Source organism: Emydura macquarii, unplaced genomic scaffold (assembly GCF_026122565.2).
Source record: "Emydura macquarii macquarii isolate MOO-44397 ecotype Brisbane River unplaced genomic scaffold, CSIRO-AGI_Emac_v2 contig_2897, whole genome shotgun sequence".
NCBI lineage: Eukaryota > Metazoa > Chordata > Testudines > Chelidae > Emydura > Emydura macquarii.
Window position 1 is genome coordinate 6447522 of NW_027133034.1, and position 20449 is coordinate 6467970.

The 20449-nt window shown below is 41.4% G+C and overlaps 1 protein-coding gene across 2 annotated transcripts in view; it reads left to right on the forward strand.

Annotated features, from left to right (window-relative positions):
• The window catches only part of VPS13A (vacuolar protein sorting 13 homolog A), a 271467-nt gene that overhangs the window by 184036 nt on the left and 66982 nt on the right, over positions 1 to 20449 (forward strand). For both annotated transcript variants that reach the window (XM_067568877.1, XM_067568878.1), the window contains exons 48-52: positions 1437 to 1832; positions 3706 to 3810; positions 3906 to 4052; positions 18531 to 18659; positions 20274 to 20407. In XM_067568877.1, the coding sequence (XP_067424978.1) occupies positions 1437 to 1832; positions 3706 to 3810; positions 3906 to 4052; positions 18531 to 18659; positions 20274 to 20407 (911 nt within the window). The remainder of the gene's footprint in view (positions 1 to 1436; positions 1833 to 3705; positions 3811 to 3905; positions 4053 to 18530; positions 18660 to 20273; positions 20408 to 20449) is intronic.

Below are 20449 nucleotides of genomic sequence, written 5' to 3' on the forward strand. Positions count from 1 at the left end.
TAGCACAGTACATGTTAACTTTGCTATATGAGATTCTATTTTTGATTGTCAAGTAGGGCTGGATCCTAGTGACTCTCTCAGCAGTGGAAATGCACAGGATCCTTTTATGTTGACTGTGATTGCATCAAGAAATAGTGGCATCAATAGGCTTATGTCCTAGTATATTTCCAAGAGAGGAGCAGAGGAAATTTAGATGGGAGACACCAAAAAATAAAAGATTTTATTTATTTATTTAACGGTGATTTAGAAGCCTAAATCCCATTGAAAGTTATTTTATCAATGGGTGTTTAGTTCACCCTTGTTCCACTTTTTTTAAAATAAAGTGAGGTGGTTGCAGAGTGATTATTGACAAGCATTGTTTTATATAGTGATGACTTTTAAAAATGCAGAGGTCTGCCCTCTCCTCAACAGAAACAATCTTTTGACACAGAAGTGCTTCTTAAGTAGAATAATGTGAAATTTTCTTTTTTTGGGAAAGGAGTGGAATGTGTTCTATAGCTTTTCAATACCAGGTATGCTTGGTAATTAAACAGATCAATTATAGCATCCAGTATGGATTCCAAGCTTCCTTTCAAAATTGAGATGCATGTCATGGTCATTTGAGACCTACTGTTTTTAGCTCCAGATGATTTTGGCTAGAACCCTCAGTAACTTGTGTTACAATTTATCACAAATTTTTGCTTTGAATAAGTAAGGCATGTTGCTGGTCTGCCTTGAATTACTGTCCAGTGGTTCAAGTAATACCTTGATGACAAAAGTCGATTGGCAGTAAGGGGCAATATTATATTGGTCATCACCAAGGGATTTTAACAATGGTGTTTCTCAAGTATCTACTGTATTTCTAGAGTTGCTTGGTGTATACCTGAGGTCATTCAGTGACCATTATTTTTTAATTTCATATCCAATTTATGGGCTTTTCTTATGAATACAAATAGAAGTTAATCCAAAATGAAGAAATTCACTGACTATAATGTAATTGTTGCTATTTATCATTAATGAATTAAAGAATTAGTATAATTGTGTTATGACAGAATTTTTTCTCCAGTGAATTCAGTAAAAGATTCTAAATCTCAAAATACTGTTTCTTTGTTTTAATAAGTGTTTTTTCATAATCATTTATTGATTTTGAGTGACCAAAAATGTGCTAATGACTTCATAAACAAATAAGGAACATTCACTGCCACAAAAATTTCATAATCCAGTCAAAGAAAAACAATATGGAGAGAATCGAGGGCACAGAGGATACAGTGTAATAAGATTAAAGGATTGTTTATGGCATAAAGCGTGGTAATTAAGTGAAGTACATGCTTTTGCCTACTCTGTTTATATCTAAAATAAACATTTTTAAAAGGTGGATAAAAATGGCTAAAGTTAAGTAAGATGATGTTACGACTGTGTATCTTGTCGCATGTGAATGTACAATTTTTTTTTTAAAGGGAAGTGATAACAAATGGGACACTCTAGAGGATGGATGTTCAGCTCAGATTCATAATGCAGTATTGGATCAAACCAAGCTGGAATTACATTTACTTAACTATCTTGATCAAAATTGGAAAAGCGAGTACCATATGAGAACTAATCAGCAAGAAATTGGCTTCATCACATTCTCTTGTATCACTGAACTGGATAAGACTGACTTAGATATTGCTGTTCATGTGACCTATACAACTGGACAAATGATCATAGCAATTCACAGTCCGTATTGGATGGTAAATAAAACTGGCCGAATGCTGCAATACAAAGCCGATGGCATTCACCGCAAGCATCCTCCTGACTACAAAAAGCCACTTCTTTTTTCTTTCCAGCCTAAAAATTTCTTGCAAAATAACAAGGTATTGTAAATTAATTTTATTAATAAACTCTGACAGCTGTGTGAAATTAATTATCATCCTTCCTTTGCTAACTGAAAGTTTTTCAGAACTTTGAAAACTAATAACAGCTGTCAATGTAGTAATAAAGTTTATTGTATACATTATATAGCACGAAATTGCTAAATTTCTGCCCTAAGGTTAGAGGATTTTTTGATACAGCATTTTATGAGATTTCCTTATGAGATGAGAAATTTACCTATTTCTGGCTTGTAAGTGAAGGGTTAAAATAGGAACTGAAAAATCCTTTCAGGCATGATGTATTACAATGGTCACCATTTAAAAAAAAAAAAAAAGTCACGTTCACCAACAATTGCTGTCATGGTACTGGAGATATTGCAGGTATTTCTTTATTCTTTCAATAGGAGATAGGAGCCAGATGCCACTTTGAGCACCTGAAAATTGTCACTAACAATGAAAGCTGCAGATGATCAGTACTTTACATGGTTTGTCCCTAACTGTGGTCTCTTGGATATTAAATTAAGATAGCAACCATTGGTAAATGGTATATGTTACTTTAATAATGGTAGTGCCCAGATGACCCAATCAGAAATAAGGGGTTCCGTTGTTCTAGATGCTATACAAACATAGAAAGCCACGGTCTTTGCCCCCAAACAGCTTGCAGTCTAAAAGCACTGATCCTATAAGCCCATTGGATAAATTTGCCCATCCAGATCTCCTTGCAGGATCAAGGTCTAACTGAAGATAAGACGTGCTGTGTGAAGGTCTAGATTCTAAATGGTGTTGAGTGGGTGAAAGATAACAACAAAATAGCTCAGCCTGTTATGTAATATCAACTTGGTTGAAAAATAAGCAAAAGTTGGAGAGTAAGAGACTGGTACAAACTAAAAAAAACTGTGTTTAGGGTTCTTAAGGCCTAAGCATGGAACCCACCATTACATGATTGGCTTTGTTATCCAGATCCTAAGATATGTCATCATTAGAGTAGGCGAGAGAGAGAGAGAGAAACACATGGCATTACCACGGCCATTTGTCTCAACTAAATGCTAAGCAAAACCTGGGATGTGACTGTAGTTTTTGCCTTTGTCTCCTTTTTATTCTGTTTTTCATATCTTCCTCTTTTTGCCTTCTGTCTGGCTTAGCCAGCCAAGACAAATCTGCCTTTTACAACACTGCTGTGAGCCTGAGATCAAAAGGCAAGCTAAAAGTAACACTTTAAACAGTCTGACCCTAGTAAAAGTTTACTGTGTCTTGGAGCGGCTATTAAGACATGGTCTGTGCATGTAATTTCCCAGGCTGAAAGTGAGGAAGTATGGAAGACAGAAGATGTGTTTTCTATTTTTACTATTTTTTGATTTCTCCCTTTGCGGTTTTAGTAATTTTAAAGAAAAAATAGGTTTAAACTACTACTCAAGACCATTTAAACTGACTTTCTTTTTCACCGAAAAAGGACAGTTAGCACCATGTTTAATACTGAGAATTGTCAAATAGTTTAAACGTATATAGCCAGAGGAAAAGGGGATATGGGAAACTGTTAAAATGAGTTTTACTTAACCTTTCAGATCCCAAATCAGGACATATCCCTACTCAGGGCAAAGTATAAGCAGATTCTTAAAGGAAAGCTGTATAATTGTGTTGCTTAAAAGATTAACATATTTTTAGTAGTGGTTGTTAACAATGGGAGTAAGCTAGTGATAAGTTTGCATAAAACTACAATTTACTGTTTAATGTTGTAACAGTTAAATAAGCATTTTAAAACACCTTAAACCTTGTTGAGACAACCACCTTAATACAATAGATAGCACATCGATCTGGCTATTTTAAATGTTTTCCATTAATTTCCATACACTAACAAAAATGAATTTACTTTTTACAGGTGCAGCTTATGGTGACTGACAGTGAATTGTCTGATCAGTTTTCTCTTGATACTGTTGGCAGTCATGGTTCTGTTAAATGCAAGAGTCATAAAAAGGAGTACCAAGTGAGTTTAATGTGTGTCTATCAAATTTCTATATGTTTAAAATATAAAAAGTTAAGTGACACTATCAAATTTTAATCAATTTCCTTCGTTCACAGGTTGGTGTCACCATAAATAACAGCAGTTTTAACCTTACAAGAATCGTAACTTTCACCCCCTTTTTTATGGTCACAAACAGAAGCAAATATACTTTAGAAGTAGCTGAAGAAGGCAAGGAAAAATGGATTCCTATCACTTTTCAGCAGGTAGGTTTTTAAAAATCAAACCCTAAGTATATGAATTGTACACAGTTTCTCACGTTTCTCAGGAAATTTTCAATTTTCATTTCTCACACTGTCACAGGTTGTCTTACTATTTTATGTGCTATACTGTTTCATGGTTATGCAGAAATCTGAGGGCTTGATTCTGATACCCTTACTTCAACTGAATAGTACCTTACTCTAACCCAAATTTTAGCCTGACTTGCATGGCAGTGCAAGGGAGGTAGAAGGCTTAAGCCAATTCCTACTCGCCTCACAGATAGCAGCACTGGAGAAGAAGGGCAGACTCTACAGAGCTGCTACATTCTCCTTCTGTCCCCCACAGAGGTTTGTGGGGAGTGAATGGGGTGCAGCCTTCCTTCTGTTCCTCCCATAGTATGTGGTGGTGTAGTTGTGCTGACATGTTGAGCCTTGTGCCGTTTACTCCCTCTCCAGAGCTGTAGGAGAACTGGAGTCACATTTTCCCTTATGGACTGCTCTAGGACAACACAACAGAGTATTGTCCTTAGCACTTGGCACATCATATAGTCATAATGTAGCCCTCTGTGAGTAGTCCCACTGATTTCAAAGGACTGCTTACAGAGTAAGGTTATACTTAAACAGGCAATCAGAATCTATCTGTAAATTAATTGCAACCATATCTTACTGTTCTACTTTTAGTAGTCACTAGTGCTTAAATATAGAGTTCATATTTAATGATTACAGAAGAAAAATTACATTTGAATATAAAATTGTTAAATCATCATTCCTCATCAACAACATAAGAATTGCCACATTGGATCAAGCTGGAGGTGCATCTATTTAAATAATCTTTCCCCGGCAGTGCCCAGAACCAGATGCCCCAAATGAAGTTGCTCAGAGGAAAATTTCTTCCTGACTTCCATCAATTAAAGACTGGCTTTCACCTTGAAGTATGAGGGTGTATTTCCAGTCTAATTTTTAAAAATCCCATCTAAAGTAACAGTTAATTTTTCTCGTTATCCATACAAATGTACTTTTATGAATCCTACTAATCTCTTGGTATCAGTGACATCTAGTGACAATAAGTTACACAGGGTAATTATACATTGTGTAAAAAGACATTTTCTGTTAGTTTCAAAATTGCTGCCTTTCAGTTTCATTGAATGTCCCCTTGTCATGAGAGAATAAATAGGTTTATTTATCTTTTTGTGTTTCTTCAGAATTTATTTATATTTTTCTGTTTCTTCAGAATTTATTATTCTGTATATTGAATTTTGTATACATGTGTATTTAATGGCACTGTAATACTTTCAGTATTCATTTTACATCCCATTCCTGGTTCATCATATTTGCTTGCCTTTTTTTACTGCTACTTCTGAACACTGAGAAGAGATTTTTGTTGAGCTGTACACAGTAATGCTGGTATCTCTTTCCTGAGTCGTTATAATTAATTTAGAATCCAGTAGTGTGCATTGTCATTCAAATTATTCCTTCAAAAGTATGTTGTCTTGCACTAGTCAAGAATGAATTTAATCTACCGTTGTTCTATCAATTCACTCAACTTTAAGTCTTTCTGAAGTTCCTCAGTCTCTAGTTTTGATAAAACTAAATGATTTTGTACATATGCAAATTTAGCCAATCACTGATCATCCCTTGTAACAGAACATGAATAAATATATTAAATGACACCAATCCTAGGGAAACTTTGAACACCTCACGGTTACCCTTTTTGCCATATTGAAAATTGACCATTTAGTCCTATTCTGTGTTTTCTCTTAGCCATTTTCTGATGCCTGATTATGCTTACCTATTCTCGCCCAATGTCTGCCTTATAGCCAATTTGAGGAACCATGTCACCTCTTTGAAAGTCCAAATAAACTGTGCTGACTGGTTCTCCTTTATAGTCAGTTTTGTTGACATGCCCACAAAATTCTAAAAGATTACAGAAGTACGGTTTTCCTTTACTTGATGCAATTACTGGCTTGGCCATATATTGTGCTCACCCTAGGTCTTTTATAATTATAAATTTTTTTATCAAGAATCAGAGAAATGTAGGGATGGAAGGGACTTGAGTGATCATCTAGGCAATCCTGAGGTAGGACCAAGTGCATCTAGACCTTCCCTGACAGGTGTTTGTCCAACCTGTTCTTTAAAACCTCCAGTAATGGGGATTCCACAACCTCACTTGGTAACCTATTCCATTGCTTAACTATCCCTATAGTTTGAAAGTTTTTTCCTACTATCTAACCTAAATCTCCCTTGCTGTAAATTAAGCTGATTATTTCTTGTCTTACCTTCAGTGGACATGGAGAACAATTGTTCTTCAAGTGCTTGCTTATGTCCATTCCATTTTAGGTGTGTGTGTGTGTGTGTGTGCACGCCACATGCTCCGGTGCCAGAGATTTTTCCCTCAGTGGTATCTGTTAGATGTAAGGAGATGCATCTCTAGCATCCTCAGCAGTGGCATGCATATGCATCAGTATAAGAAGCGCCTCTCCCCTTCCTCTCTGTTTCTTCTTACCACCTGTGACGGTGCTGGATCGTCCTTACCTCGGCAAGCATTCTATCAATGGTTTCCTATAGCTTTAGTGTATATAGTTCATTAGAGATGGTTGTAGTTTAGTCCTACGGGGGACATAACCCCAGGGACAGGGCATGCCCAAGTCCCTGGACTTCAAACCAGGTGCTTCGTGTAAGAAGGCCATGCTCATGAACGATCCTCACCAGAGCTGCTAAAAAGTCCCTGGGTGAGACCCATGTCCAGGATAAGTGCAGGATCTGTAGAAACTTCAGACCACACTAAGAAGGACTTGGAATATCAGGTTAAGAGTGCTCCTGATGGAGTCTGCTTTTAGACTGGACTCCAAGCTGGATTGTTTGGACTCGGTGCCCATCACATTGGTGTCGACTTGAAGCGCCCTGCCAGCACCGAGGTTATCCTGGCACTGGTCACCGTCCCCAGTGCCAAAGAAACAGCATAAGAAGTTACACGTCAAAAGAGGGCGCTCCCTGGCCTCTAAAAAGGATAAAAAGGGAGTGGGGAATGAGCTGAGACTTGCGCTGGGCCACTCATTTTTCACGGAACGGTTTCACCCATTAGAACTCCCAGTCCTACGTGGGAACCTCCTCTAACTCCTAGGAGCAGTAGTGGTACCCAGCACCTCACGGGGCTGTCCACACCTTAGGCTTTTCAAGTGGCCAAGGACTTAGTCTCACTTCCCATGCTGCCCACTCCCCAGGAGGAGAGACCTTCAAGCTGGGATCCCATACCGGTTCAGCCAGCTAAGTGCCTGGCCAAGAGCAAGCACACAATGGGATCTCCACAAAGATCCCCAACACCTAACCCCTCATCGGTCACCGATACCCTGACATCGGTTGCCAGGACTCCATTACCAGTCCCCAGAAAACCACTACCAACAGCCAGATCCCCGGTACAGATTGCCGGACCCCCGGTGCTGGTGACGTGATGCCAAAGTCTCAGCATTGATCCCTGGAGCCTTGTTGTTGGTCTCCAGAGTGCTGCTGCCAATTGCTAGACTACTATCACCGGTCTCCGGATGCTCAGCACCGTTCAACAGAGTTGTGGTACCGCTCCCTGGAACCAAGGCACCATACCTCCCAGTACAGTGGAGAAGCAGAGACAAGGTCAACACCACTATGGTCGCCAGGAGAGGACCTCTCAGACTTGGAAGGGGAAGAGATTGCTTTACCATGGGGTCAAATGAACCCAGCCATTGCTGCAGGTTTTCAGTTGGGCTTACCACTGGACTTGTGGCCACCAGCGCAGTGGCCCGGACCATGGCGATTTCTGGATCTCATGGCGATTTCCTCCTGCCTCAGGGTCCAGATGCAACAATCATATTTTGGAGCATCTGAGAGACGCTTGGTAACAATGTTGCACCCATCCCCAAACGTGGAGGAGGAATTGGGCTAAGCCGCAGACGCAGAAGCGGTAGTCCTGGGAGAGGCTACTCCTATTGGGATAGAGCAGTCACCCACTCCACCCTTACCTTCCTCATCATCATCATCGCCTGATGAGGCAGTAGTGGGACCCTCCACCATGGTCCCACAAGATGATTTCAGGGTGCACCATGGGCTGCTCAAGAGGGTAGCCGCAAGCTTAGGCTTGGAGGTGGAGGAGCTAAAGAAGCGCAGAGATGCGCTGTTCAATATCTTGATGGCAGCAGCCCCTTCTAGAGTGGCCTTCCTGGTCCATGAGGGGGTTGTTAAACTCGTCAAGGCTTATGGTAAACTCTGTCCGCTCTGCCCCCTATATGGACGCAGGCTGAGAAAAAGTATTATGTGCCTGCCAAAGGGTTCAAATATCCGCATTCCCACCCATCTCCGGGGTGGTGTCAGCTGCCAACGAAAGGGACAGGCAGGGGCAGTGAAGCTTAACCCCCAAAATGAAGACTCTAATAAGCTTGACCTTTTTGGTAGGAAGATTTATTCAGCCACTAGCAGCTGCGCATATTGAAACAGCAAGCTTTGCCAGGGAGATATAACTATAATAAATGGCACTCTGTGACCCCAGGAGTCCAGTCAGGAGTTTGTGGCCATATTGAAGGAGGGTGAAGCAGTTAGCCCAAGCCTCTCTACAGGCAGTCTCCGATGCAGCTGACTCAGCGGCCAGAACAATGGCATCTGTTGTCTCAATGAGACGGGCCTCATGGTGGCAATCATCCAGCCTGTCCACTGAAGTCACACAGTTAATCCACAACCTTCCCTTCGATGGTGCAGCACTGTTCTCCGACCAAACAGATGCCAGGCTGCATGGGCTGAAAGACTCTAGGGCCGCACTCCGCTACTTAGTCCTATACATCCCATCTGCTTCCAGGAAGTACTTCAGGCCCCAACAACTACAATGATTCCTGGGCCAGGCCAGGAGTGAGCCATATAGGAGGAAGAACAGAGACTATAAATACGTCAAGGTCCACCCTCCCTCAGGCACTTCCCAGTTGGGCTCAAGCTGCTATCCACCCAGGGGTAGGCAGACCTTTTAAGGGTGTGCCCAGGGGCGGCCTAACAGACTTGACCCAGGATCCAAACCTCCCTTTTTTTTTTTCAAACCACCTTTCGCCCTGCCTCCCTGCTTGGGCAGCTGTAATGTTGGACCATTGGTGTCAAGCACCATTGCAGTGGAGTTCACCTGTCAGTTTCTTTCAGTCCCTCCTTTCCACCCACCATCCCTATCCCTCTTCAGCAAATTCTTGTTCAGGAAGTGCAAGCCCTTCTACAGATGGGGGCCGTAGAGGAAGTTCCCCTACAGCTGAAAGGGAAATAGTTCTGCTCCCGTTACTTTCTAATCTCGAAGGCCAAAGGAGGCCTAGGGCCCATATTAGACTTACGTCACCTCAACAAGTATCTCAAGAAGCTGAGATTTCATATGGTCTCCCTGGCTTCCATCATCCCTTCTGTGGATCCTGGAGACTGGTATACTGCCCTCGACTTAAAGAATGCATATTTTCTATGGCCAAAGATGGTTCTTAGGGTTCGTGGGGGGACCACTACCAAGTCACAGCCCTCCCATTTGGCCTATCAACAGCAGCAAGAGTATTTACAAAATGTATGGCGGTAGTCGTGGCCTACCTCAGACGTCGGGGAATACAAATTTTCCCTTATCTCAATGACTGACTCATCAAGGGTCACTCAAAAGCTCAGGTCCAACACAGTATCGCAGTACTATGGACCACCTGTCAAGCACTAGGCCTGCTGATAAATGAACAGAAATCACCATGAATACCAGTGCAAAGGATAGAGTTCATCGGGGCAGTCCTCTACTGTACCCATGCCAGAGCATTTCTACCACAAACTAGGCTTCAAACCATGTCAGATCTGATTGCCCAAGTCACAGCTCACCCGCTCACCACAGTGAGAGTTTGCCTCAGACTGTTAGGTCCAATGGCAGCATGTACTGATGTGGTGCAGTACACTTCAGGCCCTCCAAATGTGGCTAGCGGTTTACTGCTTGGCAAGGCACAATGTGGAAATGATCCTTATGATCTCGCCTCAAGAACTTACCTCATTGGCATGGTGGACAAATCCTGCCCACATAGCAAGAGCGGTTCCCTTTGCAGCCCCCCACCTAATGCTCTCCTTGGTATCGGATGCCTCGGACTTAGGATGGGGAGCCCGCCTTGGCTCCCTCAGGAGCCAAGGCCTCTGGTCCGCAGAAGAGCTGCTGTTACACATAGGTGTCAGAGAGCTCAGGCAATTCGTCTAGTGTGCGAAGTGTTCCTTTCCCAGATGTCAGGAAAGGTAGTACAGGTGTTGATAGACAGTACAGCATCCATGTATTACATCAACAAGCAAGGAGTAGTGAGATCCTCAGCTCTCTGCCAAGAGGCACTCCATCTGTGGGACTTCTGTGTGTAACATGCAATCTACCTGGAAGCCTCACACCTCCCAGGGGTCAAGAACATATTGGCAGATCACCTCAGCAGGTCCTTTTCTTCTCACCACAAGTGGTCCCTACACCCGGAGGTAGTCAAGGTGATGTTCCAGAGGTGGGGGACTCCCCAGGTGGACCTGTTTGCAACCACACAGAACAGGAAATGTCACCATTTCTGTTCCTTGTAAGGACTCGAGAGCAACTCGCTTCCCGACGCATTCTTCCTACAGTGGGCAGGAGGCCTGATATATGCCTTTCTACTGATCCGTCTCATCCACAAAGTCCTCATAAAGATCAAGAAGGACAAAGCACAGGTCATACTGATCGCTCCGGCTTGGCCTCATCAACACTAGTTCACTACATTACTGGATCCAGCGATGGCAGCCACTTGGACACTCCCAGCCATCCAGACTTACTCTCACAGGACCACGGTCCACTGCTGCATCTGAACCTTGCCTCCTTACATCTAACCGTATGGATGCTGCACAGTTAAGCCTCGAGGAGCAGGCTTGCTCTACTCAGGTTCAGAAAGTCCTGCTGGAAAGCAGAAAACCCTCCATTAGAACTACTTACCCAGTGAAGTGGAAGCGCTGCTTCTGCTGGGTGGCTGAACAGAACCTCTCCCCAACCCAGATACTGTTACACTCCATTCTGGAGTACCTACTCCACTTGAAATATCAAGGCCTGGCGTTATCATCAATTAGAGTATAACTGGTGGCCATCTCGGCTTTTCACCCGCATATCCACAGCAAATTAGTCTTTTCTCATGAGATGATGGCCAGATTCCTCAAAGGCTTGGAGAGGCTCTTTCCGCAGGTCAGGAATCTGGTCCCTCCATGGAACCTTAACCCAGTCTTGTCCGGACTCACTAGGCCTCCCTTTGAGCCCATGGCACTCTTGTCTCTTCTTCATTTGTCATGGAAATTCACCTTTCTTGTGGCAATCTCTTCGGTGAGACAAGTTTCCGAAATCAAAGCTTGAATGTCGGAACTTCCCTGTGCTGTTTTACAAGGATAAAGTCCAGCTGCGCCCTCACCCAGCATTTCTGCCAAAGGTGATATCATAGTTTCATGTCAACCAGGACATCTTCCTGACAGTCTTCCTTCTGAAGCCTCACAGCTCTAGCTAAGAGAGACACTTGCACCCTTTAGATGTCAGGTGAGCACTGGCCTTCTACGTTGAAAGGCCTAAGCCCTTCCAAAAATCCACACAGCTTTTCACCGTGGTTGTGGAGCAAATGAAAAGTTTGCCAGTTTCATTCCAGAGGATTTCCTCCTGGATCATTGCCTGCATCCAGAGCTGTTACGAGCAGGCAAGGATCGTGCCTCCTGCCACTCTTACAGCCCATTGAACAAGAGCACAGGCTTCATCAGCGGTTTGCTTAGCTTAAGTTCCAATAGAGGACATTTGCAGAGCCGTGACATGGTCTTCTGTTCACTCCTTCACATCCCATTTTGCCATCACTCAACAGGCTCAGGGCAGTGCTGGGTTCAGCAGAGTGGTATTACAGTTGGCACATCCATTAACTCCTGGCCCACTTCCAGAGGCACTGCTTATGAGTCATCTAACATGGAATGGACATGAGCAAGCACTCAAAGAAAAAATGGTTACTAACCTTCTGTCTGTAACTGATGTTTTGAGATGTGTTGCTTGTGTCCATTCCATGACCCACCCTCCTACAGCTTTGTTGGAGTTCTGGCAAGAAGGAACTGAGAGGGAGGGAGGGGCTGGCGCCACGCCTCATACCAGCGCATATGCGTGCCACTGCAGAGAGTGCTAGAGCTGGCCCTACGGATACCACTGAAGGAAAAATCTCCTGCGCTGGTGCATGTGGCATGCATTCACCTAACATGGAATGGATATGAGCAACCCATCTCGAAGAACATCAGTTATGGAAGGTTAGTAACCATTTTATCACATTCCTCTATATAACAGCTCTTAAGATATTTGAAGACTATTATCAGTCCTTTCTGTGATCTTTTCTCAAGACTAAACAACCAACATTTTTTAACCTTTCTTCATAGGTCATATTTTCTAAACCTTTTATCATTTTTATTGCTCTCCTCTGGGCTCTTGCCAGTTTGTCCACATCTTTCTTAAAGTTTGACACCCAAAACTGGGCACAATTCTCCAGCTAAAGCCTCACCAGTGCTGAATAGAGTGGGATAATTATGTCCCATGTCTTGCATACAGCACTCCTGTTAATACATCCCAGAATATTAGCCTTTTTCACGACTGCATCACATTGGCTCATATTCAATTTGTGATCAACTATATCCCCTAGATCTTTTTCTGCAGTACCCAGTCTAACTAGTAACTCCTCATTTTATATTTGTGTATTTGATTTTTCCTTCTTGTTTTTATTGAATTTCATCTGGTTGATTTCAGACCAGTTCTCCAATTTGTTTAGGTTATTTTGAATTCTAATCCTGTCCTCCAAAGTGCTTGCCACCCCAGCTTGCTGTCATCTAAAACTTTTATAAGAATATTCATTATCCAAGTCATTAATGAAAATATTGAATAGCACTGGACTCTATGGTTTTCCAGATACCCCAGGTTACAGGGTCGGGGTGACACAGCCTCCCACTGGTCTGGGCTGTACCCTGATGTGTCACAGATGCATGAGTGGTACCTGAAGGTATCAGTAGTGAATGAAGTATTCAAGTTGTAAGGATGACCAATAATAAACCTCTTTGCATCGTAACACAACACAAAGTGATGGACAGGAAGAGACAAGGAATCTACCGCTGATGCATTTCTGATAGTCTCCATGTTTCCACCCTTTTCTCATTTAGAGGATGATAAGAAAGTTAAGAAAGGATAGCGCCAAAATGATTTTGGTAATGCCAGCTTGAGCCAGGCAACCATGGTATCTGGCTTGATTCACTTGTCCAAGGGAATATGTAGACTTGCTGTATGCAGACATGTTGTCACATCAGCAAGGGAATGTGTATCGCATGGATCCTCAGTCTCTTCACCTAGCAGCAAAGGTGATAGGACTTTGAGACTCTTCGAAAAGTCGTGTTCATTAGAAGTACAAAGTGTTTTGATTAATTCAAGGAAAGAATTCACAGGTGGTTGTTATGCACAGTAATGGAAAAGCTTTTATTGTGAGCAAACAGTAATAATATATATCCTTATTGTGAGATAGTGAGGGCAGAGGGCAGTAGGAGAGTGCAGGAAGGGAGGTATGTGAGCCCAAGAATGCTCAGGGCTCTGTTCCCTGCAGATTAGCTAGGTGCCATTAGGGGGCAATTGGGGCAGCTGGGGCCAGTGAAGGATCAGCCAGGAGCCTCATAAAAGCCCTCCGCCCCAAACAGTCAGGGCACAAGCAGGAGGAGTGTGCTGTGCTGTGCTGTGCTGTGCATCGGAGTGACGTGGATCGGATTGAAGTGAAGGGGAACAGTGAGCTGACTTAAAGTGGAGGAGCAGAACGGAGTGCAGAGGCCGGTGGACAAACGGAGGTATCCGGCTCAAGGAGCCAGAAGGAGGGGGAAAAGTAGCCCAGGGGAAGACAGTGCAGCTGGGAACATGGTGCCAGCAGCACATAGCTGCCTCTCCTAGGGCCCCTGGGCTGGGACCCGGAGGAGCGGGTGGGCCCGGGTCCCTACCCCCCTCCTTAGGGAAGACGGGGTGACTGGACACGTCTGGCCCACTAGAGACAGAACAAGCGTGGGACCCACCAGAGGGGAGCTGACGGCTGCCACATTATGCAGTACCTATTCAGTATATTTTAGAGTATTTGGTACATCTTAAAATGTCTGTTCTCTTGCTGTCTTCTGTTAGGGTCCAATCTCTTCACAGTTTCAGTACACCATGTTCCCATGGATAATAAATCAGTGTATGTTCATTATATGGTTAAAAGATTTTTAAAAGGACTTTATTTAGATTCCAAGATGGTACAGGATCTTTAGCTGGCAGATATAAATTAAGTATTTATCTCATGCAATACCCTTTTGAACCTATGTGTACATTTATCCATTAAAAGAGCTTCTATAATAGCGATTACTTCAAGCATTGATGGCTGAGCCACCATTTACTGTCTTTCATAAGGACAAATTAGTGCTATGTCCTGATTCTAGGTTTTTACTTAAGGTGTTTTCTGAGTTTCATATAAATCAAGCAAGTAATTTACTGGTGTTCTTTCCTAAATTATTTAGTCATGTAGGGAAGGCTAGACTACACATTCTTGATGCTAAAAGAGCTTTAGTATACTATTTAGACAGAAATAAACATTAGACAAAGGACCAGCCTGTTCATCTCTTACACAGATGGTTAAACTATCACTACCCACATTTTGTCTAAAGGAGTTAGGTTTTGTATACAAGAAATGTATGTCAGCATTTGTTCCACTCTGCAAAGGGGTTATAGCACATTCTACTAGAGTGAAAGCAGCCTCTATGACTTCTACTGAAGACCTTGTACCAAGTTGCAGGGCAGCTACATGGAGCCCTATTCATACTTTACTTTACTAAACAGATGCAGGGTTTGTAAAGCAATTTTCAAGTCTTTATTTAATTTTGACTCCATGGCCCACCTTCCTAGGACTTTTATACTGCTAGTCAAATAATCCAGGAATATTCAGAGGACACTTAGAAAGGAAATGAAGGTTACTTACCTGTACCCAGAGTTCTCCAAGAGGGACTGCATTCATACTCCCCTCCTTCCTTCCCCTTTTCCTTGGGGTCATACTTAACACAGGAGAAGGAACTGAGACGGCCAGAGCACAATGCCCCTTTTATACAGTCACCCTCCAAATATTCACAAACACTGAGATGAGCAGCTTGTGAGTGTTCCAAACATGCAATCATAGTTAAGGTTCTATCCAAGCTACACTGGTGGAAGCATCCAAGAGTGGGAGTATGCAGAGCCCGTGTTGAAGAACCCTAGTTACAGATAAGTATGCTTCAAATTTTGACATTTTTCATTAAAATTGTACCATTTCATTCTCAAGTTCCTCCAAACCTCTTGTGTATTTACTATCTAGTCCTGAGGCCACTTGTTGCTCTGAAACTTATCAGTTTATATGCCAGTTCCTTCCTTCCTTTTTTTTTTTTTTTTTTTTTTTTTGACACCTTGGCTCTGACAATACCTCGTTTTCTTTGTCACAGCCTGGCCCAGTCCCCCTCTAGATGGTCACCATTCTGTTGTAAATGGACCCAACCTCTGGGCTCCACATGCTTCTAGCTCTGGGTCTCTAGGGTATATTCCCAGGCACAGACCTCTTGTCTGAACCCTTCCTTGGGATTTGGGACTCTGCAGTCCAGTTGCTCAAGTCCCTTAAACCAGTGCCTCTGACTTCCTAAGCCCCCAGTTGCTTACACATACTCCTAAAGAGTTTCTCACCTAGTTGTGGGCACTCTGGCTTCTGGTTTAACCCCTTCAGAGACAACATGGCAGGCAAGTAAGGAACATAAACTTAGCAAAGGAAGTCTTAACCAGAGTCACTTTACTCTTAAAAAGCACTAGAGTTAGAGATACTTGTAAAATAACGAAAGGACTGAGAAACTCTCACTCTCCAACCCAGTAAGAACTCAAGCCTTCTGTGATTCTGAGGTTTTGTCAGCATTTCAAGGTGGGCAGCGTTTGTCCTGCCGTCTGTCTCCAGCCAGTTCTTCTTGCATGTGGTAATGAATGGCCTACCGTCTCACAGAAGTTACCCCCTCTTAAATACAGTCTCTCTCCCTTTCACCATGTGCTCAGGCTGAGAAGCTGCAGTTCCACTAGCCATGCTGGTGCCCCTGGGTAGAAAATCCAGTGTCCTGCTGGGATTGGGCCAGCAGTTGAGACACAATCCAAGTTGATGGCTCCACATTGCTCTGTGATGAGATGGATGGATTCAGTACATCACAATGGCAAGGTTAGACATGCCTTCAGAACACAGTACAAAATGGAGTTCCTTGCATAAATTGAAGATTACAGTTTGACAGTCATATCCCACTCTTTCACACTTATTACCTGTAAAGAAGAGGTTTGGTATAAGCATTACCTCAACATGCTCTGTAGCGAAGACTAGTGCCAAAAATTGTTTAGTTTTTCTCAAAGTCCCTAAGCTACCATTACTCCATTTTGCAATTTTCTTGCTTCTGATATATGGAACTAATGTCTTTCAACTTGTCTTTGTTTTGGGCTATTTAATCTTCAGATTTCCTCTTAGCTTTCCTAATTTCCATTTTACATTTTACCCTTCCATCTTCACATTTTACCTTTCATAGTTTATTCTCCTTTTTGTTTGCTTCATGATAGTGAATTTCTGTTGTCTGTAGCATATCTTTTTTACTTGAATAACATCTTCAGTCTTGCTATTTAACTATAATTTTTTTTCTTGTCTTCCTGCTTCCTGGGGTCTGAGAATCTATGGGAGAGGGAACTTGATGGCATGGTAAGTTAGTGAACCAGTCTTTCACCTTTGGAGATGAGAGTTCAAATTGTTGTAGGGTCACACATAATTGGGTATGCTAGTCTCATCCTAGTACTACTAGTACATTTTGTTTTCCTTTGGAGAGACACATTACAGGAATATCAGATGTTGCAGGTATGTATTTAAAGTGGAAGTGTTCTCTGGGTAGGCTTGTTTAATATCTGTCCAAACAATCTCTGGCTGTTGCTTAGTCTCTCCTTCCATAAGAACTAAATTCACCCTAAATTTTAAAGTTATGCTTTTTAAAACTCAGTATGTGCATGGAACTTGAGACCTCGCTAGTATTCCCAGCTTCGTTATGACCTTCTGTAAGATCTTGGACAAGTTGTTATACCTTTCAGTGCCTCCCTTTCCCTTCTCCCGCATTGTCTGTATTTTCTATTTAGAAAATAAGCTTTTTGTCTCTTCCTATGTGATTGTACTGTCTAGAACAATGGGGCTATGATCTTGGTTGAGGCCTTTACATACTACTGAAATATAAATAATAATAATAATAAAGTGCAACTTCAATAAATGACAAAAAAATTCAGTGACTGTTTGACAAACAGTGAAAGAAAGGAATTAATTATACTAGTAGCAAAATATTAATTGGTCTTTATAATACAGTATATAAAATTGGAAAATGTTAAAAAAGACAGTGGGTGAAACATTGCCAGTAAAGAGCAATATGCAGGTTAGGATTTAATTGCACAGTCCTTCAATAGAAAAGAAAAGGTAAGTATAAAAAAATTCTCTAACATGCTGAGACCCCACTTAATTTGCTTATTTAGGCGTTTGAACATATAATACTAGGTTTTACTACTATACTACTCTGAGAGTTTTGTCATTGAATGTCACCGTTAAAGCTGATAAATAATTCATAATTTTTGGTAAAAGAGATACTGAAGTTCTTAAATTAGAATATGGCTTTGCATAGTGATACTTATGACTGACTGGTTATGTCTTTTGATGTCACACCTGTGCACCAGCGTTTGAGAATGTATGGTTGGGACCTCCTCAGCAATAAGGAGAAAGAAATACCTGACATCATACACATTAAACGGATTAAAGAGGAAATTGATGGTTAAAAGACAGGGCTTTCTTATTATACTCTACATTTTAATTCCATTTTCCATTATAGGTGCTGTTCTCTTTTTAAATGTTATATGCCGTGGCCTCCTTGCCTTTTTTACCATTAGTTCCTCACCCCTCTTTCTTTCCACTCCCTTGCTCCAGCATATAACTGTTCTGGGTTCCTCTCAGTTTATCCTTTTTAGATTAGGTAACTGTTTAAGAAATCCTAACAGAGCTCCTAATTCAGTTTGCAGAGGTTAAGTTGAAAGTTTTTGAAAAAAATCAATTCTTTTTTATTGCTGCTGAGAACTGTAAGGGGGCGGGGCTGAGGCTACAGCCTATCATGTTGACCAGTATTGTCTCATTGTTTCCTTGTACTCCCTCATCGGTCTGTCATCGGTATCCATCTTCCTTCTCTTGGAGTACTTGCATTGTAAGCTCTTTGGGGCAGGGACTGTCTTTTGTCCTGTGCTTGTACAGTGCTTACACACTGGGGTACTTGTCCGTGATTGGGGCTTCTTAATGCTGTAACAAAAATAATAAATAGTAATAAGAAGAAAAGTGCCATTTGAGGGCTGCCTAGCAATTTCCTATTATCATTTGTATGTATTTGAACATAAAATTTATTTTATTCTAGTGCATTCCTTTTTGGCCTGAAAATGATTCAAATAAGCTGCTGATTAGAGTAGAAAACTCTGACATCCCCCCCAAGATTGTCCATTTTAATAAGCAAGAAAACTGTACATTACTGTATTTGGACAATAAGGTAAGTTATTTTCTTTAATAATTATAGATGACAACAGAAATCTATACTCTAACCCCACCCCACCCCGCACAAAACTCTTCTTCCCTTCCAAATATATAGATATTACATGTTCCACAAAAAATGAATTGTCAAAATTGAAATGCCAGCTATTTCAAATATTGACTGGGCCTCATGCCTATCTCACTTGCATTGAGTTTACACTGGTATAAGTGTATTGACTTCAGTGGAGTTACTCCTGGTTTATAAATGAAATCCTATTTAAATGAATTCAGAATTAGGCCTATTGTATTTGCTGCTAGTGTTTATTCCTTTAATTATCTCTCATGTTACAGTTTATATTTATTTATTCCTGAAAATAGGTAGAGTAATACACTATATTTTATAAGTCTGCATTTTTTGCAGTTTATCTGTTCACTTTTGGCCCAAGTGTGAGTGACTCTGTTATCTCAATGTCAAGTGAAGGTGGAGGAAGAAAGATTGTAAGCTAGATACTCAACTGATATAAAAGGCATGGTAGCGCTATTTAAGTCAGTGGAGCAGTGCTGATATATGTGAGCTGAGGATCTAGACCACAGTGTACAGTAAACTATCAGGATCCTATAAAATGAACTATAACTTTTACCACTTTTGCTCACTGTATCTGAATGGAAAAGTCAAAGGACTCAGACTGTGCTCTAGGACTGCTGCCTGTACTACAGTTAATTATTAAATGTGGGTTTGATTCTTATTATTGAACATTTATTTGAATGAAGAACTTTTTTACATACAGCTTAATTTTTTAAACTCAATAGACTCAATAAACTCCTTTAGGAAACATGAACACAGAGATAAGTCAAAATACAAGCCAATATGCTTCTAAATTAATTTTCCATATTAAAAGTGCTTTTTTGGAGACAGACTGACCTATACATTTCGGTTTACTCCTGGTTTATGTTCATTGGAAATGTATAGAATGCTAGAAGTAGCCAGTTTATAACAGCAGTTATGGTCAGTTGCCATATTTGTAGAGCTGTCCAGAGCCATTCATTTGGGGATGGGGGTGTTCCTGATGGCTATGGTGGCTTTTTTAAAACTTTATATATTTCTGAACTTCATACAGTGCATGTTTTATTACCTTGAAGTTGCACAATATCGTCATATGAAATTAAGCATCCCAAGAGCCGTGTTCACAGGCTTAAGAATATATATTTGTTACCGCTGGTTGGTTTGTTGGGTAGATCTTATGTCAGTCTTATGTCCGATGGTGCTCTCCAGCTTTGCAGGTAAGCAGGTTAGACACTGCCTCGACAAAATCACACTGCTGAAGTCAGAATGTACAAACTCATCAAATGTCCTGGAGTGTAAATGATCCAGGGAAGGATTGCTCTTCTAGCAAATATCTTAAATATTTGAGATGTAGCATGCCTGTGTAGTCTTGGAACACTAAATGCAGCCTTTCTCTCCTTACTTACCATATATGATCAGGAAAATATAATAAAGTAGATTAAAACATACTGATGTTTGTGATTTAGCTTATGAGGATAAACTTTTTAATAATGTAAAAAGTAAATGGTATTTTATACATTAAAAGATTTATCACACCACAGATATTTACTCTTATTTCATATCTGATAGCTTGGTGGCGTTATAGTGGATGTTAACCTGACGGAGCATTCTACAGTAATTACTTTATCTGATTACCATGACGGTGCAGCTCCATTCCTGTTAATTAACCATACCAAGGAAGAAACGATTGAGTATGGGCAGAGGTATGTATGCAATATTGTTATATAACTCTCCATAGCACATAG